Source organism: Chiloscyllium plagiosum, chromosome 36 (assembly GCF_004010195.1).
Source record: "Chiloscyllium plagiosum isolate BGI_BamShark_2017 chromosome 36, ASM401019v2, whole genome shotgun sequence".
Classification (NCBI taxonomy): Eukaryota; Metazoa; Chordata; class Chondrichthyes; order Orectolobiformes; family Hemiscylliidae; genus Chiloscyllium; species Chiloscyllium plagiosum.
Genome location: NC_057745.1, coordinates 20,319,258 through 20,345,244, shown reverse-complemented (window position 1 = coordinate 20,345,244; position 25,987 = coordinate 20,319,258). Strand labels below are relative to the sequence as shown.

General features: G+C 39.3%; 1 protein-coding gene across 8 annotated transcripts in view; it reads right to left on the bottom strand.

Annotated features, from left to right (window-relative positions):
* The window catches only part of ccpg1 (cell cycle progression 1), a 62,861-nt gene that overhangs the window by 25,326 nt on the left and 11,548 nt on the right, over positions 1–25,987 (bottom strand). For 3 of the 8 annotated variants that reach the window (XM_043677498.1, XM_043677490.1, XM_043677496.1), the window contains exons 3-8: positions 19,332–19,431; positions 14,502–14,584; positions 13,259–13,469; positions 5,857–6,105; positions 4,706–4,717; positions 1,542–1,580 (exon numbers count right to left, since the gene is read on the bottom strand). In XM_043677498.1, the coding sequence (XP_043533433.1) occupies positions 1,542–1,580; positions 4,706–4,717; positions 5,857–6,105; positions 13,259–13,469; positions 14,502–14,584; positions 19,332–19,431 (694 nt within the window). The remainder of the gene's footprint in view (positions 1–1,541; positions 1,581–4,705; positions 4,718–5,856; positions 6,106–13,258; positions 13,470–14,501; positions 14,585–19,331; positions 19,432–25,987) is intronic. The other 5 variants (XM_043677495.1, XM_043677497.1, XM_043677492.1 and 2 more) reach the window with 4 other exon arrangements.

The window sequence follows — 25,987 nt, the reverse complement described above, 5'->3', positions numbered from 1 at the left end:
CCTAGGAACCCTCCAACCACAAGGGATGAATACAGATTTCTCCTGCTTCCTCATTTCCCCTCCCCCACCTTTTCTCAGTCCCAAGCCTCAGACTCAGCACCGCCTTCTTGACCTGCAATCTTCTTCCCGACCTCTCCGCCCCGACCCCCTCTCTGGCCTATCACCCTCACCTTAACTTCCTTCCACCTATCACATTCCCAACGCCCCTCCCCCCTACCTTTTATCTTAGCCTGCTTGGCACACCCTCCTCATTCCTGAAGAAGGGCTTATGCCCGATTCTCCTTTCCCTTTAACTTGTACAGCTCCTCTAACTCATACTCGCAGCTGGAGGAAAATTATCCCTCAAGAATTCTTCTGTTAGCTCACTGCAAGACACATACGGGAGACGGGAGCAGCAAGATGTAAGTGACGGGGGGGCCATGAGGTTTAACATTTCCATCAGAAAAATTGCCCCAAAATTAATTTTATTGGTATTGATTTGAGAGGCACACTCTGGATTTAAACCTAACTGATCATAAGGATATGTGAGGACACCAGATGAGAACAAGATCAGGATTAGCTTGGTATTACCACTTGAAAAAGTTGGCAACGCTCACCATTCAAACTTATACATTAAAATTTGCTGTTTAGCACTGATAAGAAAAATCTTCTAGCTGAAGGAGGCCAAGGAGAAAAATGGGAGCATAATAAAACAGACACTGAACAATGGCTATGTAATTTCAGATCAATTAATTTGAGCCATATCAGATTAATGCTTCTTCCTCTTTTTTTTTATCACCCTGAAGTAACCAAGAAAAGTAACACTTGTTACTTTCTAACTAAATTATAATGACTTTCTTAAAAATAAGAAAGCTGCTCTCTCTCGAAATAATTTGGTAATACTATTTGGAGGCTATGCAAACCACAATCACTTGGCTTCTTACTAGCAGGCTAGACTAGACGACACTGTTGTAAAAAACTTATCTGGTGGAACAGGGATGCATGAATAGGTTAGCACATCAATACATTAACTTTACTCATGCTTTGTCTGATGGAAAAGAAGTGAACCCTCTGCTAATTTCAACTGTCCTATACTATAAATGAAATGTCCACCATCAAACTTCTAGTGAACATGGTCCATACGTCAGAAAATTCCCACAATTTTGCATATGTTATCGAAAAAAGTTAAACAAAACACAATGATGTTCACTTGCTGGTCTGTAGGCAACTGTATGAAAATTAAAGCATTTTACTGAGCTTCAGCATGATCAGGAAATGAATATAACTACACTACAAAGAGACACTCATCACCAAGGAGAAAATAAATGTGCAAGTAAGTGAAGGATCAAGTGCCAGAGTGTATGTATATATGAATGTACACTAATGTAGCATTCCAAGTGACAAATAATTCCCAAATATATTCTACACTGCTGAAATTCTAATTAAAGTATAAACTTAAAATATACATTTAAAGCAATGTTTTAAAAAAGTTTAATGGGGGCTATCAAGAGCAAGGATGGCCCTCTCATACTCCCCATTATTTCAAATGAGCTTCGTCTCACCCCTCTTCAGAGGCAACTGGCTGCCATCTTGAATGTCTCCTAAACAGGGATCAAGTATTAAATTTGCACGTTAGTCTCAACCCCAAATGAAATTTATTTCAACAGAGACTTGATATAATTTTTTTTCAACAACTATACATGCAAGTTCACAATCATCTGTGTGTACACACAGATGTTACTGTCTCAGTTCAATACAAAAAAAGACAACTGAAAGGGTAGCAAGCATGACCTCATTTACCACTACACAAACACAACTTCACATTGCATCCTTGCACAATGATCAAAGGTTTATTGCAGTGTCTGAACTCAGGTCAGTGCAGCTTTCAATTTTTAAACCACTCCTTGGTTTGGAAATCTTAAAACTTTGTGCAGGTTTGACTTACCACTTGTATGTCAATTTGTTTACTTTTCATTTCTATAATCAAGTCATAAAAATAAAAGGCCTATTTGACAACTCAGTTCTATTTGTGGGTCACAAAGTAACCAATTTTATAGTTTCAAATTGGCTTGAGTATTTGGATTTTGGTTATAATGAAGGAAGGACAAGAAAAAAGCAATAACAGTGCATCAAACTAAAAACAGAGTATATATGCAACAGTATGAAAAGTATACATAAAGTAAGTACTTACAGTGTGGAAACAGACCCTTCGGCCCAACAAGTCCACACCGACCCGCCGAAGCGCAACCCACCCAGACCCAATCCCCTACATTTACCCCTTTTCCTAACACTACGGGCAATTTAGCTTGGCCAATTCACCTGACCTGCTCATTTATGGACGGTGGGAAGAAACCAGAGCACACGGAGGAAACCAGAGCAGATACGGGGAGAATGTGCAAACTCCACACAGTTGCCCGAGGCGGGAATTGAACCCGGGTCTCTGGCGCTGTGAGGCAGCAGTGCAAACCACTGTGCCACCGTGCCGCCCACAAGCTGGTAAGAATGATGTAAAAGAGTTCTGTTTATAATCCAGTTAGTCAATTTGGACATTTGTCTTAATATAGCTGTCTTATTGTTTGTAGTACATGCATTGATTTACAATTGTAAAACAAGCAAAACTCCTTTGAATGTGTAGATTATTGAAATTTCAAAGATCTAACTAAAACCTGGATTATGTATGTCACTGTATGGTTATACAGTGGCATATTTATAAAACAATGTGCATAATAACTTCAAGCACAAAAATAGTGTAAATTCAAATACCAACTATTAACTCATCGTAATATTAGTCATATTTAGATTTTCCAATTTTGCTTTCAATTTAAGAATTAACAGTCAAATAAGCTCATTTTTTGAAGAAAACAATGCATTTTGAATTTATAGAACTTCACAGCTGCATTTCACTGAACATTCATGCAAACACTTCAAAGGAAAATATATGTTTCTACATCAGATACATTCAAATTGCAATAGAAAAATATTTGCATTTAATGCATGCTACAGGAAAAAAATTACAAATGTAATATTTGTAGTAATTAACTGATATAACATATATACATGCTTTAAGCAGAAAACTTTAAAAAATGTTAGGGGCATTTGATGCTGTGTGTAAACAGCCAACCAATATTAAACCAAACTTTACATGCTGCATACATTCCAGAATGCTTTCAAATACCAACTCAAATCCTATGTTCAGTATAAAATATCTTCAACTTGGCTACTGCAAGTGTTATCATCAGCTCCAGCACATGATTATGTTTATAACCTATTCAGCTGCTCGAAATAACTGTTGAAAAACGTGTCACCTAGTTATACATAGTACACTTTGAGGCACTGCTACCTGGTGCTCTGATGATTTGGAATGTAGGCCTGATCCACTTACTCTGTGCTGACTTGCTTTCAGTGAGTACAAGAAGATTGTCACTTCCATGTTGACAAGTAGGGGGCTGGAAGAACACAGCAAGCCAGGCAGCATCAGGAGGTGGAGAAGTCGACGTTTCGGGTATAGCCCTTCTTCAGGAATGGACATGGAGATAGGAAGAGCTGCAGATAAAGAAGGAGAGGGCGCGAAAGGGTTGTGGGTGGGGAAGGGGAATACAGGAGGTGGGTACGCCCTGTTTGGTCTATGGGAGGAATGAATTCAGTCGGTAGCCGGAAGGAAGGGTTGATTAGAGGATGGAAGGAAGGAAGCGGAGCTGGAAAGGGAGTCCAGGGATGGGTGGGAAGATTATTTGAAATTGCAGAACTCAATGTTGATTCCTCTGGGCTGTAGACTGTCCAGGCGGAAGAGGTAGTGTTAGATTTTAGATTTAGATTTAGATTCCCTACAGTGTGGAAACAGGCCCTTCGGCCCAACAAGTCCACACTGACCCTCCGAAGAGCAACCCACACCCCTCTGACTAATGCACCTAATACTATGGGCAATTTAACATGGCCAATTCACCTGACCTGCACATCTTTGGACCGTGAGAGGAAATTGGAGCACCCGGAGGAAACCCACACAGACACGGGGAGAATGTGCAAACTCCACACAGACAGTTGCCCGTTGTTCCTCCATTTGCAGTCTGATTCACTGTGGCAATGAAGGAGACCCAGGAAGGACATATTGGAGAGGGAGTGGGAAGGGGAATCGAAATGGGCGGTACAAGGCGGTCAGGCTAGCCTTTATGGGCCCGACTGAGATGTTTGGCAAAATATTGCCTAAGTTTACATTTGATCTCACCGATTTAGAGAAGACCACATCGGTGCACTGGATACAGTAAATTAAGTTGGAGGAGAGGAAGATAAACCTCTGTTTCATGTGGAAGGACTGTTTGGGGCCCTAGATGGAGGTGAGGGAGGTGATGTAGAGCAGGGTGCAAGCTGAAAATATCATATCTTCGAAGACCATCACTAAAGAGGAAGAAAATCTGAGCATGCTTGTCCTCAATTAGGTGCTACATTCCTTGAAATCCAAAAGTAAGAGGAATTATGCATTGCTGCATTGCATATATTTAAACAACTGGAGTGTCACTGGTGATCATTTAATTTGAAATAAGTCAATCATTCTTATGAAACAAAAGAAAATCTAGCTTGACATTTAAAAGAAAAATCAGTAGGAGCACATTTGAGCAATAAAACTTGCAGCATCAAGACTCTTAATTACCACTCCAATGCATGTAAATTTGGTAAAATATTTCCAAACAATTCAAATAACTTTGGTTCTTGTACTCACTGCCTTTCTTACCTTCAAATTCACCTGAAAATACACAAAAAAGCTATCCATAAAGCCAAATATTTTAAGGGAACAATATATCTAAATGATCTATAAACCATCTGCATTTCAAGTAAAATATACAACATCTTTAGAAGATGCAACAGCTCAATCCACAAAATTATACAAATAGCAAATGAAACTTTTCCTTGTGCAATTCATGACCATCACAATTTTTTGAACAATATGCTTGACTATAACAGTCAGATTATACATGCTCATAATAAAAAGTGTCTCATTCCCTTCTTCTACTCTAAGTTAAAGCAAAAAATAAAAAGGAACTGGTTCTCAGAAACTGGAAGCAGTTAAGCATGGCATCACAATACCTAGTACAATGTCGCCAGCAACAACAACTATATTCTACCACCAGTACAGTACCACCAGTTCAACTCTATTATATGTACCTTTACAGTTAAACTTAGATAGTACTTTTCTGGAAAATTCTCAAGGTGGAAATTCCCAATAAAACTACAACTACTCAGAATTTGAAAGAAAATTCTCCTCCATCTTCTGGAATCCAACAATGACCAAGATGTTACAAACATTCTATTTATCCACCTACCTCGAACAAAGATAGCACTTCACAATATATTTATAAACCTGAATGTCGTTTATTATGTATTTGCTTTCTTTTATACTTTTGATGCTCCTTTTAGTTTGCAAAGCTCAGATACTTCTCAGATCGACAAGAAACTGGAAAGGCTACAGAATATTGTGCACAAGTTGTAGACTTGAAAAAGATTTGTCTAGTTTCAGTTGTTGATTCACAGTTAGTAAAATGGAAAAGTAGCCAAACTGGTATAACTACAAGACTGTACCATCGACAGTTACAGCACAGTTTGCTTCTCTAAATGAGTTGATCAACCACATATTCATCCCTCCTTCAACTCTAGCATCCATACTAGACTTTAGCTGTTTTTGCCCTAACTCTTTGTCATGCTGCAACTTCTCTCACTACTTTCAAAGCCTTCTTAAAATTTCCTTCTTCAATCTTTTCTTCTAAATTTCTAATTATAGCCAATTGTCCTCCTCCTTTTCTCTTTTCCCTTTCTGTGGAGCACTGTGGAACACTTACTAGAGCAAATATGTTATGTATACACATGAGCTGATTCTGTTAAACTTACCATAGAAGTGTCCAAATCCCATGCTGAAAGCAATAACCAGTGCAAGTAAAATGCATTTATTCAGAGTGGTATTGAAGCGATGCTGCTGCTGCTGCTGTTCACCATCCACCACATCCTCATCAGGTTTCTCCTCAGTTTCAGAAGACGACATAGTTTTTTTTCTAATACGCCGTCTTCGCAGTGTGGGGCTCGATTTACCACTGGTTTCATCACTACTTGATTCATCTCTGCTTTCTTCAATTGTGGACACTGAGAAAGATGTGACGAAGATTTTTTTAGGGCAATAGGCATCAACGCAATATTTTTTTCCTGATGTTAATATCAATTTATCACATGATGCAAAGGAATAATATATGAAGCTCTAAGAAGAAATAAAAGCTCTATTTCCAGATTTGCTGGCAGATTCCTATCCTAGCTCTTTGCTGACTATGAAGTATGAGGCAAGATCCTCAGAAATAGATTGGATGGTGTTGCCCTGTCCTTTATCCACAATGAAATACCCCTAGAAGGAAAAAGCTGCAGCTATTGTCCTAGCAGGAGAGAAGATTAACAGATGTTTAAAGTCATTAGGGGTCTTAGCAGAGTTATAGAGAGAAACTGCTCCCATTAACTGAAGGATCAAGAAGGTGATTAGCAAAAGAAGCACAGGAGACAGGAGAAAAAATCTTTAAGGGATCAAGTGGTTAGGATTGAGATTGCACAGAGGGTAAGGAGAGGAAGATTCTAATGAGATAGTCAAGAGAATTAGATAACCAATTGTCCAGAAGAAAGTAGGCTATGAGGAAAAAGGAAATGATGAGTGGACTGAGGTAAGTTGTTCATGTAGAAATCTCACAAGGGCTCAACAGGCTGAATAGCCCCCTTAAATATTAGAAATTTTTTATGATTCCACGATTGTACAACATTGGACACCTGAGCCACTTTCTTCCAAACTGAAGTCAGTTACACACAACAATGTCAAATACACAAGAAGGGATAACATTTATACTGGCCAATTCACTTTAAACTTAGATAAGCAAGGCAAACAAATTAGCACATCAGTGTTTTAAGCAATACATCTGTCAAGCTGGCCATGATAAAGAACATCCTTCCTTTCCCAGAACTTTTACACAATACTGAAGAGGAAAAAAATGTAACACAATTCAGTTCAGTTAAGAATTTACATTAGTAAGATCTTATCATTAGCAAGCTAGTTCAAGTCACTTTATCAGTTTAGGGTAATAGATATAAAGTAGTTTGGAGGAAGTGGGCAAAGGAAATGGTCAAAAAGGTAGGATTTTATGGAGCATTAAGGTTGATACCGAGATATCACAATGAATTAATAGTGTGCCTTCCAGAATGCAAGACATGACAGCAAATGTCTCTGCTGTGGTGGGAGGAAATATGCACATTTAGTTGGAATTCACAAGCTCAAATTAAGACTCTAAACTAGTAGATAAGACAAATTCACAGTTAGGTCCCTTCACAATGTCTTAACATTAATTAATTGGGGGTTTAACAAAGAAACAGCAATGATATGTAAACCAGAGTGGTGAACAAATTAAAAACAAACTGAAATGAGTGTGAGAATGAGAAATGATACAAATATTCAGGAAGCACAGATATATTTCTAGTACATACATAGCAAGTCTGAAAGCACAAAGAGGAACAGTCAACTATTTTAGCAGGGAGGAGGAGAAATTTCAAAGGGTTGCGTATCTTTGGAATTCTGCACTCCAGAGGCCTGTGAATGTTCAGTTGTTGAGACTGATAGATGTTTGAGCTCCAAGGGAATCAGGGATCAAGAAGGAAAATGGGGTTGAGGTCACGAATCAGCCTTGATCTTATTAAAACAGAAAACATGCTTGAGGATATGTATGACCTGTTCATTTTCTTATACATATCCAACAAATCTCATTTGAAAATGTAATCACTATTTCATATGACGTGGAGGTGCCGCTATTGAACTGGGTGGACAAAGTTAAAAATCACACAGCACCAAGTTGTAATCCGACAAGTTTATTTGGAAGTACAAGCTTTTTGCAGCGCTGCTCCTTCGTCAGGTAGCTAGTTTAGCAGGATCACTGAACACAGAAGTTATAGCCAAAGATCATAGTGTCATGCAACTGATGCGATATATTGAACAAACCTAGATTGCTGTTCAGTCTTTCATCTTTTAGAATGGGTTGCAGGTTTTGATTCATTAATATGTAAATCCAAGAACGCCTTTCAAGTCACATTGCCAAGTTAGGCTTGTACTTCCAAATAAACCTGTTCGATGGGATGGTGTTATGGGATTTTTAACACTATTACATAGGCATCCAAACAAACCAAGTCACATTGGCTTGAACACAAATAGAAATGGATAATTGTTTAAGTTTTGTTTCAAAAGAAAATCATAGCTTTTAAAATAAGACTTGTACCTCCAACTGTACCTTTAAACAAACTTGGGGCAAATAGTGGTCTTGGAAATACTTTCAAAGCTTTGGAGTTGTCAGAAAATCAATAACTGCTCTGCTGCAACATTTTATTTTATTATATAGTTTGGAGAAACATCCTTTTCATATTTTGCATGGAAACAAAATGAGCTACAAAAGCAAATGCTGAATGAGTACCGATAACTAAAGATGTTTAAAGGTTGAAATTAAGATACACTCCTGAAGCAATTATTGTAATGTTAGTGTGCATCCACGTTATTCCCAAGGATTGGCTGTGGACTGGTTGGAACATACTTTTCACTTGAACTCAATTGTCCCAATGATAAGATAAAATTCTCTTGCCTTTATTTGTTGTTTTTGCTTCCAAGCGAAATCACCTCAGCCAGTTCTGAACGGATTTTGTAGTTATGGGGTGGTATTTAATAGAGGCATCAGGTCTCACCCATTAACTGGAGAGTCGGCAAGCATTGCCTCATCAAAAGACAACCCACCAAATCAAGTGCCACTGAGGCACTTAACTGGACAAGAATGGGTCTTTCCTGGGTTCAAGGGCCTTGGCCCCACCCACCAAAATCTACTGTCCATCAGAGGTGAGCACCTCACCCCTGCATCAGGAAAGAGGCAATGGTTGCTGGCAGAATAGCACCCATTAAGGCCTAGTATCATTATGAAACACAGGCCACAAGTAGCTGATGTGGCTTGGTGGGGAGCGGGTGGATGGAAGAGCAGGAAAGTTAGGAAGATCACTCTCATCAGCTCTCCCTTTCCAATGTCAAGTTCTACAATTAAACACTAAGTCCATGACAACAAGGGACCCACCCTCCTAGAATTTCATAAACAAAACCTATTGGGTATGCTGTTCAAGCTTCCAGTGAGGTGAAAACCCGACCCACCACTAGGTGAATTCAAGTAGCAGCCGTATGAAGCCCTTAAGTTGGCATTGAGTAATCTATCAAGAGTCACAACTGACAGCAACCAGGGAAGATAGTTCTGGACCACTAAACTTACCACGTAAGAGGGTACTGACCACCACGGTCAATGACTGGGGACTATGTGCAGCAAACCCGACATAAATTAATTCTTGCTGAAAAGTAAAATCATTACTCTTCTGAACTTATGAGTTGGAATGACAATTGTTGGGCCCGTTCAGAAGTTATACCCTGCAACCAAATGGTATTACATTTACTCCTACTATACTTGTTCATTGTTTAAAAAAACCTTCCATTTCTAATATTTCCTATTCTGATGAATCCCATTCCCTGCATAACATGCTTTCTTACTCCATCATTCACAGTATACCTGAAAAATCATTTATAATTTTTGAACAGGCCAGTATAAACAAAATGTAAAGCAATTTGCAGGTTAAAATACCAAGCACTGGGCTCAGTTTAAAAAAGCAGCATAAACAACAGTCATATGAATCACTATTAGTCACCCTGCATAAGTAATGCCTACTGGTTCCAGTTTGATCACGCCACTTGGGAAAATCAAATTGCCAGACAGATGCTCTGTCAGCCATTCTTTCACATGTTCCAGAACCTTCCAAAACTACTTCTGCATACTTTATTTCAACCATTTTTGTTAAAAAAAAACCCACGTTCCTAAACTACAAGCCATACATCAATGGCATTTTTAAAAGGAGGATGTGTCATTTTTAAATATGAAATATTTGGGAAGACCACAAACCCCTTTACTTTAGAAGCTGAGAGATCATGACAGAAATATAGGGTTGAATTTAACCAAAAATTGTTTAAGTGCCAACTTTAGGAAGCTTCACAGAGCGTAACCTTCTGTGATTCCTGAGGTACTTTTTCCCAATCAACCCTGCATTTTTCACCTCATTAAGTAGCTACCACAAGTCCATGGCATCGCTCTCACAATTTTCCACTCAGCAGCAGCAAAATGCTCACTAGTGCTAGGAAGTTCCAATATTTATGCCAAGGGTGCCATATTTAAACCCCAGTGGCACACTATGTCAAACACTGAAGTAGACAACTGTGTCTGAACAGTGTAATGCAAGGACAAGTGTCAACATACAACAGGCTGGTGAGCTGCTATGGCCAGGTACCCACAGACTTGTATCAAGAATTGTCACTGACTATTTTCTCTCCACTGCCTGGGAAATAGCAACTTGCATATAAATAATAAAAGGTTAGGTCATTATAAGATGTCTATGCATACAAAAAAGGCCCCTCCTCAATTACTCGGGAAATTCTCATCTAGCCATTAAAAGCTTGGATGATTGTCACCATAGTTTCACAACTGACTTGCCACTGCCCATCAGTCAGAGCCTAGGAAAATTCAGCCCTTAGAGTCACAACTATAGTGCAACGCTAGACAAAAGTCATGTCAATCGGTAACCCTCAGACTTCTGAATGTAAACAGAAGTCTACCAACATAATTAGAGGACTCAAGACAAGAGGTGACTTGAGTGGCGACCTAGGAAAATAGAAGAAAAAAAACAAAAACCTGCATTGAGCTCAGCTGTGTGGGTGAAGGACAACAAGAATGTCACGCATATGGGGCTCATCAAACTTGGATATAGAGTTTTCAGGCATGTTGAAGAAGATAACAAGGGTGGGGTGTAGCATTATTTGCTAAAAAAAACAATTACAGCAGTGAGGAGGGGTGATATACTAAATGAAGCATAAGATGTGATCTGATGGGTTAAGCTCAGAAAAAGTGCAGCCACACTGCTAGACAAATACAGGAGACTCCATAATAGCAGAGAGTTAGAGGAAGCAAATTTCTGAGTGTAAAATCAAAAAAAGGCAATAATAGTTGGGGACTAATCAAAATCCTGGAATTCCCTCCCTAATGACATTGAGAGCCAACCTGCAGCACGTGGACTGCAGTGGTTCATGAAGGCAGCTCACCACCACCTTCTCAAGGGCAACTAGGGACTGACAATAAATGCTGGCCCAGTCAGCAACACCAGTGTCCTATAAGTGAATATTAAAAAAAAAAGTGAACTATCCAAAATATCAACTGGGATACAGACAGTGTGAAATTCTTGAATTACATTGAAGAGAACTTTTTAAACGAGCACATAAGCTCAGTAACAAGGGGGCACAATTCTAGATTTAGTCATTGGATATTAAGCTGGACAGGTGGATGAAATAGCAGTGGGTGAGTTAGTGATCAAAATACAATCTGATTTAGCATCATTAAGGAAAGTGACAAAGATAGAACATGAGTAAATAATGGTAAGACAAATCTTACAAAGCTGAGAGATGATATGGCAAAAGTGAACTGGATGCAGCTACTTAAAAAAAAAGTCAGTCAAAAATCACTGGGAGACATTCAAAACCTAGATTCTGTGTGCCCAAAGATAAAAGGATGGCACTGCCAAATCTAGAAGCAACTATCCAGAACCATTCAAGGACAAGATAAAGCAGAAAAATAGAGATTAAATAACAAAAAAGTCATACTTTAGGATGTTTGAAATGAATTTAGAAAGTGAAGTGAAAAATAAAATTAGGATAGAGAATGAAACATTTTTGAAAATATATTTCATGTAAAAAATAAAAATGTATTATCAATATTTTAGGAGCAAGAGCATGACTAAGGAAAGAGTTGTGCCTGTCAGCGATATATATCATAACTTGTGTGTAGATTCAGAAGCTGTTCACAGAATCACAGAAGATTATCATTCAGTCCATCGTGCCAGCACTTGCTCTTCAAATGACCATCATAACATGGTGCCAATCTCCTGCCTTTTCCCCAGACCCTTGCACACTATTTCTATCCAAATAATCATCCAATGTCCTCTTGAATGCCTCAATTGAATGTTCCTCCATTATATTTCCAAGTAGTGTATTCCATACACTAACTATTCACTATGTAAAAATATATTTTTCTCACATCACCCTTGCTTCTTTTGCACAGGAGCTATGTCAGAATGTTGCCTAGGATGGAGCATTTCACCTATGAAAATCAGCTAGAAAAGCTCAGATTATTTACTTTAAAACAGAGAAGGCTGAGGGGAACCTGATTGAGGTCTTTAAGATTATGTGGGGCATTGACAGAGTGGATAGAATGCAATGGTTTCGCCTGGTTGAAGATTCAATAACAAGGTGACATGATTTTCAAGTGAAGGTCAAGAGCTTTACAGGGGATTTGAGGAATTTTTTTTCCATCCAGGGTCTGTTGGGAATCTGGAATGCACTGCCTGGGAGGGCTGTAGATTGTAAATTTCATCCTTTAAAAAATATACAGATAAGCACTTGAAATATTATAACATTAAGGCTATGGGCCAACTGCTGGAAAGCGGCATTCGCGTACATAGGTCAATGCAGACTCGATAGGCTTAAGGACCTCTTCTGTGCTGCATGGCTCTCCAACTCGGACTTCACAAATGTACAAAGTTGGACAATCCGCAGTAAAGAAGGATCGTCCTATGAGCTAAGGTAAAGAAGACCGGAACTCTACTCTTTGGAGTTAAAGAAAAATGAGGGATCATATCTTAAAGGGCTTGACATGGTAAATATTTAAGGGACGTTCCTCTCATAGGACAATATAGGACCAGAGACAATCTAAGAATGAAAGGGTGCCAACTTAAAACTGAAATAAGGAGGAATTTCTTTTCTGAAGGTTGAGCATTTTTGAAACCTCCTGCCACAAAGCTATGAGAGCAGAGTCCTTGTGCATATTTAAGATTGAGATAGGTGGATTCTTGATCCATAATGGGATCACAGTTTACGGAGAAACGGCAACTCAGTCATGATCCTACTGAATGGCAGAGTGGGCTCGAACAGCTGAACTGCCTTCTCCTCATCCTATTTCTTATGATTTTACAGGATTATAAAGTAATTATGTTTTAGCCTCAATAGTTATGCAATATTCTAATAATTGAACAAAAACAAACAGTTGCTACTAATTATGAATTTCACACTTACTCCAAGATATCTACAACAGAGAAATAAATTACTGTGGTCAGAGACTGTTAGCTCATACAGAGTTAAACTCTAGCGACCAACGCTTACCAGTTTCTGGTGGAGCAAAGGTATACTGGCTGCTGGAAGACGAGCCTAGGTTCAATTCATCATAGTTTGTTTGCTCTTGTGCTGCAACTTCAGTTTCCTCCTGGACAGCCTGAAGATCTTCTACAGGTGGCGGTTCAAGGGTAACAATATCTGAATCATCACTAGTTGCACCAACAAAAGTACTGTCATCAGCCATTTTACCTTTTGCTGGCTAGAACAAGCAAACAGTAGTCTTTTGTTAAGTTTCCATTTAAAAAATCAGAATCAGCAATAACCTATTCCAGCAAATCAACTAAGCAGCATCTGACCATCTTACACTCTTGCCAGGTGTTTAAAAGTTACTTTGTTGGTACACTTCTGGTAGAATAATTTTAATTTACTTTTAATAGTTGGAATTACAAACATTTTGACTTCCAAGAGAGATCAATTAAAAAAAAGAGAAAAGAAATAGTAAATCAAAAACTAGTGATTAGGTGATATCAAGCTTATAAAATGTTGACTAAATGTAATAAATTCTGTCTTCCCCAACACCACTGAACTCAAGAGGAGATTGTACAATGTCTTGTGTTCAACACAGGATCCAGGAAGGTTTATGCAGAACAGTACATTTAGAGTTGAAATGGATGAAAGAGCAAGAGAGTGAAACAAATGCAACCACCCTATATACCACTCAAACTTTCTATGATAGAAAGTGAAGCCAATTAATATAAGGAGTGCGAGGACATATCTCAAAAAAGAATATGTTAAATTAGAAAAAAAAGCATGATTTTAAAACTTTACTTCAATTAACATTGGTCGAAACTTGAGATGTATAATGCAGTTCTGACAAAGCAGCTCCCAGGATTATTGGTCTTCTGATCCTCAGCCACAAAGTTGACTTTCATGACCGTGAGAGATTATGTTTAAGGTATTTTTACTGTTTCATATGCCAAATATTTTCTAAGTGTTTGTTGTTTAGACTATTCTCATAAAATGCACACATCATCACTTCAGTTAAAATCAGCTATGTACAGTTAGAGGCTGTGTGCTACACAGAAATGATAAATTCCTGCATACTAATTATTTAAAACAGTAACTGTTTTTAATCAGGGTTTTCATGATTCCATCACCTTTCCTCAATAGCTTTAGTGGCAATATTATGCAATTTGCTACACTTTCCACAGAAGCTGTGTGTTAACATCTGACTATTTAAATATTGTGCCTCTGTGTTCATAACAGAGAACAGATTCCAATGTACTCTCACCTCAGAGAATAATTCTTTTTCTGCTAACGTAACCGAGGTGGTAAGAGTTTCCATTGGTAGTTCTGGGTGCTCAGTTTCTTCTGCTGAAAAAAAAATTATGCAGTGCAAAAACACGTCAAGCTTTCATTAAATTTAAACCATACAACAAATTATTCAAAAATGAAAATTAAGAAGTTGCCACAGCGAAATCCCCAGGGACAAATTTCCTGGTTTACACAGGACTAGCTGCCGGGATTATTTACATTTCTCAGTAAAATATCACATTGCCGGATTTGCAGCAACCAAAGAACACAATGCAGAGTTTCCATTTAATAAAGTACACAATGTGCAAAAGAAGTTTTTTATTTCATAAATTTAAAGTTAAAATTATTCTAACAGATTACAAATTCAAATTTAATTATAATAGGCAAATATAGAAGCTGATTATATTCCATGATAGTGTATCATAGAAAATATTAAGAAATGAATTAAGTGATAATCAAAACACATCAAGTATCTATTGCAAGAATTTTATTCTACAGAAATTATGACTAATTCATATTAATAACAAAGTATTTTTCTATGCCCAAACAAGCTTAATTTTTTCATGTAACTAAATATACATTCCAAAATTAAAATGTCTCATAAATTATAGCTTGGAACAATTTTAGCAAATTCCTAAGAATCCACTTTTTTTTCAGCTAGCAGTTTGTAAGATACATAACTGGCTTACTCCTAACCAGAAGGAGACTCATTCAAAGCATAGCGACAAACATTTCACCTTATGAAACAATAATGTGCTTCTGCTTCACATGTTCAATATTTGGAAATTAGCATAGTGCAACACCTATTTGCCAGGAAAAACAACGGAAGTAGTTGAAATGTAAAGCTCTGACCAAACAAAACAGTAAAAATCCTTTGAAACAAAAGCACTTTCTCTCCTTAAATGCAACATTCAGATATTTAAATCAACCTGTTCAGAGGTGTTATTAAAAGGATTCGAAAGGGAATTGTGGAAGCTGGTATTTGTGCTAACCTACAGATTTACAGCAAAACCCTGGGAAGTCCCTAAAAGTCTTTTACTGCCTAATTCAACAAACAAATATCAGTCTGGGAAACATGGCAGACCAGAAACCAATGAAATATATTGTTTGATAGGTCACAAGAGAAAGCAAGAAAGAGGAGAAATGAACTTGCACTTTAGATTAGATTAGATTAGATTAGATTACTTACAGTGTGGAAACAGGCCCTTCGGCCCAACAAGTCCACACTGACCCGCCGAAGCGCAACCCACCCATTCCCCTACATTTACCCTCTTTTACCTAACACTATGGGCAATTTAGCATGGCCAATTCACCTGACCTGCACATCTTTGGACTGTGGGAGGAAACTGGAGCACCCGGAGGAAACCCACGCAGACACGGAGAGAATGTGCAAACTCCACATAGTCAGTCGCCTGAGTCGGGAATTGAACCGGGGTCTCTGGCGCTGTGAGGCAGCAGTGCTAACCACTGCTTAAATGACCTCATTGAGAACCATGGAACCTACTTCCTGTTCAATGAAACACTTTGAGTTGTAACTTGTAGTTACTGCCAGAAAATAGTGTTATAATCCCAGCTCATGTTTTTACTGGACAAGTCAGATGCTAGACTGAAATTTGACTTGATACATCATATGTTTTCTCAGTGGTCTTTAACGGAAGTACAAGCATGCAATGCAGATTTGGTTTTAACAACAAAACAGAAGTTTATTACTCACAAGAAATGAAAATTGAAATAGAACAAACCATGTTTAATGATTTCCAAACACACAGTAAAACTCAGTCCCATTAATCCCAAAAGCACTCCTTTTACAGTATTCACACCAGGGTGAATTCCCTCTATTAGATCTATAGTTTTTCATTTAACTGTCTCTTCATTGAGAATCTGACAGTTGTATGAAGACTCAGGAAGAGGCCAAGTTTAGACTTTCTCAGCTTCAAATAACACTTATGTTTTAACCACACACTTCTGGAATTTTAAAACCAAAACACCCTAACACTGCAGTGATCTATATCTTAATAGTTCTTAACTATCTCCATTCTTTAGAAGCAACTGTTTTACACATCCAGCTTCAGCAAGACTTCTGCAAAACTGCTAAAAATAAACTGAAAAAATTTTCTTCCCCAACACGGAGTTATTTCCCTGATCAAAAAGAAAACAAAAAAAAATCTTTGACCTTTTACACTGAACATCTAATGAACATTTACTCTATTCACTGAAAATCTCATAATATAAACAAAATCCCATTATACATCAGAAAATCACCTACAAAACCACCCACAAGTTGACGCATAAACATTTTTAGAGAGACTAACCAAAATCTACATGTCCCGAACAAAATCCAAACTCTAAAATACATAATGTTAAAACATAGAAAAACCACACACCATACATCACATGTTGAGAAGATTTTGATTTTTTTTCAAAAAGTAAAGGAATTATATCATGGGAAGTGGGCAAAGTAATTTGTTGCCCATCCCTATTTGGCCTTCAAATGGGAGATTTCAGAAGGCAGTTAACAGTCAAACACACTGCTGTCGGTCTGGAGTCACATGTAAGTCAGTCCAGGCAAAGACAGTGAATTTCCAGTGGGCTAAATGGGTTTTTACAATGATTTGATGATAGTTTCAAGGTCACAATTACGAGTGTTCAATTCCAAATTTATGAATTAAATTTAAATTTCACCAGATTTCACGCTGAGTTGTAAACCCACATCTCTAGAGTGCCACTAGTCAAGTGACATTATCACAATGCCACCATCTCCACTCATGTTAGCAAGGTCGGTTGATGAACAAATATTGACCAAAAGACCAGGAAAACTCCCCCATAACTGGATGGCTAAATTCATGTGATTTATTGATCAAGGTGTAAATTTCTCACACCTGGGAATGAAGGGCAAGGATAGCTGTGCTAATAAATAAACTTGCCAGCTCCAAGCTTTTGGGCAGAAAGTAAAAGAGGGAGCAAAAAAATAGTGGTTAGTGTCAAAGAGAAAAGAAACCACAGGTTCCTTGCAAGATACTAAAGCTAGATGCAGGAGGGAGGTGATCTTGTTACAATCCTTTTGGGGAATGTTAATGTTTAAAGAGAAATCCAAACACTCCATAATTAATTGACAGAACTAAGCCACATAACTCTACGTTTTTATACATAAAAGACTCACATGAAGCACGCATTGTTAACTGAAAACTATAGTTTTCTTAAAAAGAACTGCATCATCAACTCAGTTCTACCCGTTACTTTCCCTCCCGAACAGGAGTTCCACTCTCTTTTGAAATATTGAAAATTCATTCACTTCATTAAAGGTCAACAAAGGTATGTCACAGACCTCTGGAATTCACTCCAATTTACCTCCGTGTTGCTTGTAGTCTTGAGGGAAAAGTAGCTGAAAGCTTTGCTCCAGCTTGCAGCTAGTGCAATAAACCGACAGTGGTCCACAAGATTTAGAAGCGCTTGGCAGATACCAAGCTAGGTGGATTACATGTCAGAAAAATGCAAAACTCAATAAAAGGAAAGGACAAGGAGGGTCATGCTACCATAAAACCCTCTCCTCATCTAAAATCCATCTGGCTACAGCAGTCACATTTATTGGACTAAATTTTACAGGAACCAATCAACATAAATAAAAGTAAATAGTTGTTACATACACAATTTTTCTCAACCTAGAAATTAGAGGGAGTGAGCGAGAAGATTAAAGACTGTGCAGCTTGAGAGAAAAAAAATTAAGTTTGCACTGGAACATGCTGTTCCACTCAGCATAAATGTACACGAAAAGTCAAAAATATATACACTGTGTCACCAACTAATCCATCCACTTATAATTTTTAAATATTTAATTTTTTGCTAATAAAAATGTTTATATACTGAAATATACAAAAGTGAGAAATGAAATACCTCCTTCAAAACTTGTCTCACAAATGACAGTTCATTACACCGCAGTAAATCTGTTTTTTGCATATGTTTCAAATTAATTCCATTACCCCAAAAGGGACAGAAAGCTTATCTAGTGAACAGCTGGGTCACAAGCACCAGAAACATCCCAGAACCATTTCTACAATTAGTTCAACAGGGGAATGCCAACAAGGCAAAATTAGGGAAAATTAGCCAGGGTCACCACTCCTGATACAGAATTTTGCAGGGAAAGCATAAACCAGGTGAGAAAAACAAAACAGGCAAAGAACTGACCTTTTCCAAGTGAAAAATTTCATCTCTGCCCATATATGAATGGCAGTCACTTGGGAAAACTGCTGGTGGGTATCCAATCTTCATGGAACAGTATTCCATCAGCAGGAGAAGTTATGTAAATAATTGCTTGGTAATACTGAACTTGACATCATTAATTGGTCTCAGTATGATAAACTTGCACATGCTAAAAGCTACATAAACAATTACACAGGACCTGGTTATGTAAGCAAATGGAATTTATACATACATTGTACCTTCTTAATAAAAAAAACAAACAAGCTTGACAACTAATCTCTGCTGCATGGCAAGATAACAACACCTTGATGAATTAGATACAACCTTCCTGGTCTGAGAGTTAAAATTGATAGATAACTTTTCCCATTGCATCTCCATGGCAATGATGGCTAAACCAATCAGCGCCCTCTTCTCATGTTGTTTAAAAAAAAGTCCCCTTGTTCAAGTCTGTTTCTTGCATTCTTGTTTTGATGAATGCAAGATAAATAGTTTCAACTTCTTGTTTCCTGTTAGCAACGTTTGACAGCATATTTATTTACAGCTCCTTCATACCAGAAGAGTAAAAACAACAACTTCTCGAATTGCATCCATTAGCTGCTATATTGCTTACCTTGCAATTCAAAAGGTTTGTCAAGTTGTTGATCTGGTGAAGGCTGTGAAATGCCTTCAGCTTCTCCTTTGTCTGAGCTGAGTATCTCCACATCAGAACCCTAAGCAAAGGAGATCATCAATTAACAAGTCACATTTAATCATTTACTTTTAAAAGCAAGTACATTTAATCAATCAGCTACAGTTTGCAACTTTTCTGTTGGAGATCAACCTGAGGGTGTGCACATCTTGACACTGCATTTTACATTAGACTGTCAACTTGGGTTCAGTCGTACCAACCGCTCCTCAGATGGAATGCAATGATACCTAAAAATCAGTGCATGACTTTATCTGCTCAAATGGTAGGTAATTGATGGGGAAACTCCAAAACAGTTTCCCATGAAAGTGTATAATATGCCACAAATCAATTCAACTCTGTTCAACATGCAACTTAAATATCTCTCAAACCAAGACTCCAGCTTTAAACTGACAGGTAATATATTTTAATGTATCATATATTCATTCCACAGTGTAGTTACAAAGTCTACTATCTTCACATCACATGTCAAAACAATAAGAATGATATTCTAGGGAGCCATTCCCCTATTAAAAGAAAGAAAGTGTTGTCTAGCCTTAGGAAGGAAAGGGTGGACATCATCCTACTGCAAGAGACGCATCTAACTGAAAAGGAACATTTGAAACTGGAAGCAGGGAGGTTATGACAGGGTATTCTTCTCCTCCTTCAGCTCCAAGAGTAGAGGAGTGGCTATACTGGTAAGAATGAACCTCCCTTTCCAGATAAGGGAGCAGATTAAGGGCAAACATGGACAGTTTAACATTCTTAAAGCTCTAAGAGAAGAACATGGCGTCTTCAATGTACATTGTCCCCTGGCGCACCCTCTTAAGTTTCTAATTGATGCAATCGCTAAATTAATGAATCTTGGGGTGCACCGCATGATCAGAGGAGGGATTTTAATCGCCTAATAGATCCCAAAGTTGACAGGGTGCCAAAGGGCCCGGCAGGTACGCCCGCACAATTTAAGCAGTTGGTGGTTATGTGTGAAAACTTGGACTAGTGGACGTGTAGAGGCATCTCCACCCTAATGGAAGAGACTTTACTTTCTACTCCAACCCACACAAGTGCAATACGTGAATTGACATTTTTTTATGCCAACTGACAGTTTGGCCAGAACATCGACGTGCAAAATTGAGAATATAGCTGTCTCGGATCATGCACCAATGGATTTTGATGTTAAAATCAAGGGTAGTGGAATCGGTGGACCCGTTTCTTTAAGGGATAGTACATCAGAAGTACATCTGGCATATCAACTCAGGTACTACCAGTAATCCAGCAATACTTTGGGAGGCCACTAAGATATATTTACGAAGCCTGATTATTTCATATTATGCGCCTGGAAGGAGGCAGAGGGAGGAGCAACGATGGATGCTGGAGGCCCGGTTGCAGATAGTTGAGGAAACATATTGTAATAGGCCCTCTTTGGTCAAGTTGCAGTGAGTCATGGCCCTCCGGGCGGCTCTCCACTCATTGCACACACAAGTGGCTAAAAAAAAGTCTCCTTTGCTAAACAAAGATGATTTGAATTTGGAGGTAAGCCAGGTAGAAATCTGGCATATTTGGCTCGATGGAAAAAAGCTCCCCAATCTATTAGGTCTGTTAGGAAGAAGGCTGGCACAATTACACGTGAGTTGAAGAAGATCAATGTTAGATCTAGGGAATACTTCACAGAGCTATACTGGTCAGAAGGAGGCGAACACAGTGCAGTGAGAATGCAGTCCTTTTTTGAGAATCTGGACCTCCCCAGTATAAACACGGAACAAGCTTTCCTATCGAATGCAAATATAATGGTACAGGAAGTAAAAAGACATTTCCAGGATGGCAAAGCACCTGGGTCAGATGGATTCCCAAGTGAATTCTATAAGAAACTCAAATGTGTTGGTGGAGCCACTTATGGGGATGTATAGCTTTTCATATGCACAGGACTGTCTGCTGCCCTGTCTTAGGGAGGCTAATATCTCCCCCATTTTAAAGAAGGGGAAAGACCCCAAAGAATGTGCTTCACAAAGATCAATTTCACTGTTGAATGTAGATTTTAAAATTCTATCCAAGATGCTGGCTGTGAGGTTGGAAAAGGTCCTGCCCATATTATAAAAGATCAGACTGGCTTTCTTAAGGACTGTAGCTCATCCAACAATATCAGGAGGGTACTGAATATCGTGCAAGTATGCCAGCAAAGATTGATCCCTGGTTTGGTGATGTCCCTAGATGCAGAAAAGGCATTTAATGGGAAAGAATGGCTGTATCTATTTGGGGTCTATGGAAAATAAAGAGCATGAAAGCATGGGAAGGGTTAAAGCACGAAGACCACAGGCAATCTGTGGTCTGTGGAAGGGAGGATGGGATAAGAATAGTGGAATGCTCTTACACCAATTAGCAGAGTAAGATTAAGGCTGAAAGGTCACTATGGTGAGATGAGATAACAGTTAGTAGAGATAGTTTCCCTGTTAAGTGTCATTATGACAAGATTAGGACCATAAATATTTGGGACATGACATGAAATACCTAATTAATATTTAGTAGAGCCAGCTTGAGAAAGGAGACTATTGTAATAGATGGAATAGCTAAATATCTATCACGACAGGTTAGTCTGGAATGGAAGATCACTGTAGCAGAGATGATAATAAATATCTAATCATGCCATTAGGAAAATTAAGTAGAGTCTGGAATGAAAGACCATTGTTGCAAGAGTTAACACTAAATATCTAAGTGACATTAGAATTATGTTAAGTAGAACGTACAACTAAACAGATAATGGGAACGAACATCACTGGTTTATTGTGTAGCCAGAGTGAGGTACTTTGATTAATATAGTTGGACATGCTGATAAACAAACAGAAACATGATTAAAAAAAATTTTAAAACCACAGACCCCGAGGTTCATGGGCATTTGAGAATCTGCTTTCTCAGTGTCATGGTTTTTTGTTTGCAAATAAAAGACCTACTTCTTGAAGAACTCTCTGCGTCTCCTGGTGATTCTCTACATTTTCTCCACAACAGGTCCTAGAGCGCTTTGATCTGGGGGGAATCCTTTGCCAGATTGTTGGCGGTATTGTATAATGATCTTAAGGCAGCAGTCATTACAAACAGTGCTAAGTCAGATAACCTCTCCCAATGTTAAAGTTATCGACAGGGGTTTCCTCTCTCACTGCTGTTATTCACCTTGGAAATTGAGCAGTTAGCTGAGGCAATCAGGACTGATCCTGAAATAGTAGTGCCAAGGGTGGGAATGGGGGAACCATAAGATCACCCTATATGCTGACGACATCCTTTTGTTCTTGGCCAATCTGGAGAAGTCTGTTCCTTGACTGGTTCAAAACAATTAATTTCTTGGACTACAGGATCAACTCTACAATATCAGAAGCCATGCCAGCAGGGGGGGATTAGTGGAGGTGCCTAATCTGAAGGATGGAATGCAGTTCCCGTTTAGATGGCTGTCAAAAGGTTTTTTTGTATTTGGGAATTTTTATTACCCTGTCCTTCCACCAGGTGTATAAAGCTAACTATGTACAACTATTGGAGAGGATAAAACAGGATTTGCAGCGATGGGTGGGTTTACCATTATCACGGTAGGGTAAATAGCCCTGATTAAAATGAAAGTTCTTCCTCGTCTGTTACACTCCATGAGAATGCTCCCAGACGAGTGTTACGGAGGCTCAATGGCTGGCTAGGGTCCTTTATTTATACCACAGGCGCCTTCTAATTTACTAAATTGCAGTTTTCACAGGGCGAGGGAGGGGTGGATATTCCGGATTTGAAGAAATATCAAATAAGCGCCCTGTGAGCATATGTTGGTGACTGGGTAGGGGAGAATTGGGAGTCAATTTGGCTTGACATTGAAGCCTCGCAGTCAAGATCTCCTCTAGTTAATTTATTATTTATGGGTAAGATGAAATCCATGACAGAGCAGTGTAAGAATCCAATCATTTTAAATGCAGTGAAAGCCTGAAGGATAATGAGACAAGACGAGGGCAATTGGTCTAAGACCTCGCCGTTTACCCCGTTGCTGGGAGCCCAAGGAGTTAAACCTGAGGCAATGAACTCCGGCTTTAAGTTATGTGAGAATAAGAGAACCACATGTCTGGGAGATTTGTTTGAGGGGGAGGTCTTGATGTCATTTAGTCAGTTAAGCCAGAAATATGGATTATTTAATAGGTACCTTTTCCAGTACTTTCAGATAAGGGATTATATACAGAGGAAGACCACGCTCTCGGCTCAGTGTTACAAGTCAGACATGGAGAAAAGAGTACGGGTGTACAGATGCTCTTTCAGCCAGTACTTTGTATCATTTACAGAAAGGTTGTGCCTTGGGGGACATGGAAGGACACTGTTGGAAGTGAAATTGAGAGCTAGGAAAGGATATTTCATCGGAGGTATGGAAAGATATATGGGAAAAAGTAAGGAGAATTTCAGTATCTAACAGGGCGCAGGGCATACAATTGAAGATCTTACACAGGGCTCATATGGCGCCAAAGAGGCTAGCTAAGTTCAAAAGAGGAGTGTCATCAGGATGTCCCAAATGTAAAATTAGTGTAGACACTCTTATACACTGCTCCTGGTCACGTTGTAAGATCCAGAGATACTAGAATGCTGCAGTAAGGGAGCTTAAGGACATCCTGGGGATTGAAATTAACATGGATCCAGTATTTCATCTTCTGGGTTTGCCAAATTTGCCCTCTCGAGGGGAATATGGGAAGAGATCGTGTAACATTCTTACCCACTGTGCGAGGAAGAACATTCTAGTGAATTGGATGTCAGAAAAACCACCAGGTCTTATGGGGTGGTGTAGGCTGGTGATGAGCATCTCCCCCTAGACTACCTCACAAATATGGTGCACCTCAAAACTGAACAGTTTTAAGATCTGGTGGTCCTTTTTAAATTATATTCACGCAGACTTATCAGCAATATTAATTAGGGCTATGGTATAGCTGTGGGAATCAGTATGGGTGCCGGTGGGGCACTGGGAGGAGGAGGCTGGGGAAAAAAAAAAGGGGAAAGGTACTATAGCTGGTGCTTCCAGGGATGGGAGCCTCAGTGGAGGTTCAAGGAGTGAAATAAATTAAATTATATCTCACTACTGTATTCTAAGTTACTTGATTTTAGTTTAAGTTAATATTATTTAATTTGTTTGTAGTTTAGTTTAAGTAGATACATTTGTTCTGGTAGAATAATAGGTCGTTCACTAATAATAGTATCACAAAAAAAAAAGGTAAGCTACTTAGTGTTCTTGTTTTGGAGACAAAGTGTAGAGTTATGGCAGCGCAGGCAGTGGAATGTTCCTCCTGCAGGATGTTTGAGGTAGGGGTGACCACCGACGCTCCTGCCGACTTCACCTGCAGGGAGTGCAGCCAGCTCCAGCTCCTCACAGACTGCGATAGGGAACTGGAGCTCGAGTTGGATGAACTGAGAATTATTCAAGAGGCTGAGAGGGTGACAGATAGAAGCTACAGGGACATAGTTACGCCAGAGAACAGAGGTAGCTGGTAACAGTTAGAGGTGGGAAGGGGAGGAAGCAGGCAGTGCAGGGATCCCCTGTGGTCATTCCCCTCAACAATAAGTATACTGCTTTGGATACTGTTGGGGGGGGAAAAACGGCCTAGCAGGGGTAAGCTGCAGTGACCGGGTCTCTGGCACGAGGTCCGGCTCTGAGGCTCAGAAGGGAAAGGGGGAAGAGGAGAGCACTAATTATAGGAGACTCTATAGTTAGAGGGACAGACAGGCGGTTCTGTAGACATGGGCGAGACTCTCTGTTGGTTTGTTGCCTCCTGGGTGCCAGGGTCAGACCGTGTTTTCAGAATTCTTAAGGCGGAGGGTGTGCAGCCAGAAGTTGTGGTGCACATTGGCACCAACGACATAGGTAGGAAGAGGGTGGGGAGGTCATTCAGGAGCTCAGGGAGTTAGGCTGGAAGCTAAAAGCTAGGACGGACAGAGTCGTCATCTCTGGGTTGTTGCCAGTGCCACGTGACAGTGAGGCAAGGAATAGGGAGAGAGTGCAGTTGAATACATGGCTGCAAGGATGGTGTAGGAGGGACGGCTTCAGGTATTTGGACAATTGGATTGCATTCTGGGGAAGGTGGGACCTGTACAAGCAGGACGGGTTGCACGCTGTGGCGTTGCTAATTAGAAATGGTATAATGGCTGCAAAAAGGCAGTTCGAGGGGCATCTGCCTTTGGAGGTAGTATGGGCTGAAGTCAGAAATAGGAAAGGAGCAGTCACCTTGTTGGGTGTTTACTATTAGGCCCCCCAATAGCTGCAGAGATGTGGAGAAACAGATTGGGAAACAGATTTTGGAAAGGTGCAGAAGCCACAGGTTAGTAGTCATGGGCGATTTCAACTTCCCAAATATTGATTGGAAGCTCTTTAGATCAAGTAGATTGGACGGGGCAGTGTTTGTGCATTGTGTCCTGAGCATTTTGGTGATGGTGACCACAATTCTGTGACTTTCACCTTAGTTATGGAGAGAGATAGGTGCATGCAACAGGGTAGGCTTTATAATTGGGGGAAGGGTAAATACGATGCTGCAAGACAGGATCTGAGGAGCATAAGCTGTCAGGGAAGGATGTCATTGAAATGTGGAACTTTTTCAAGGAACAGATACGAC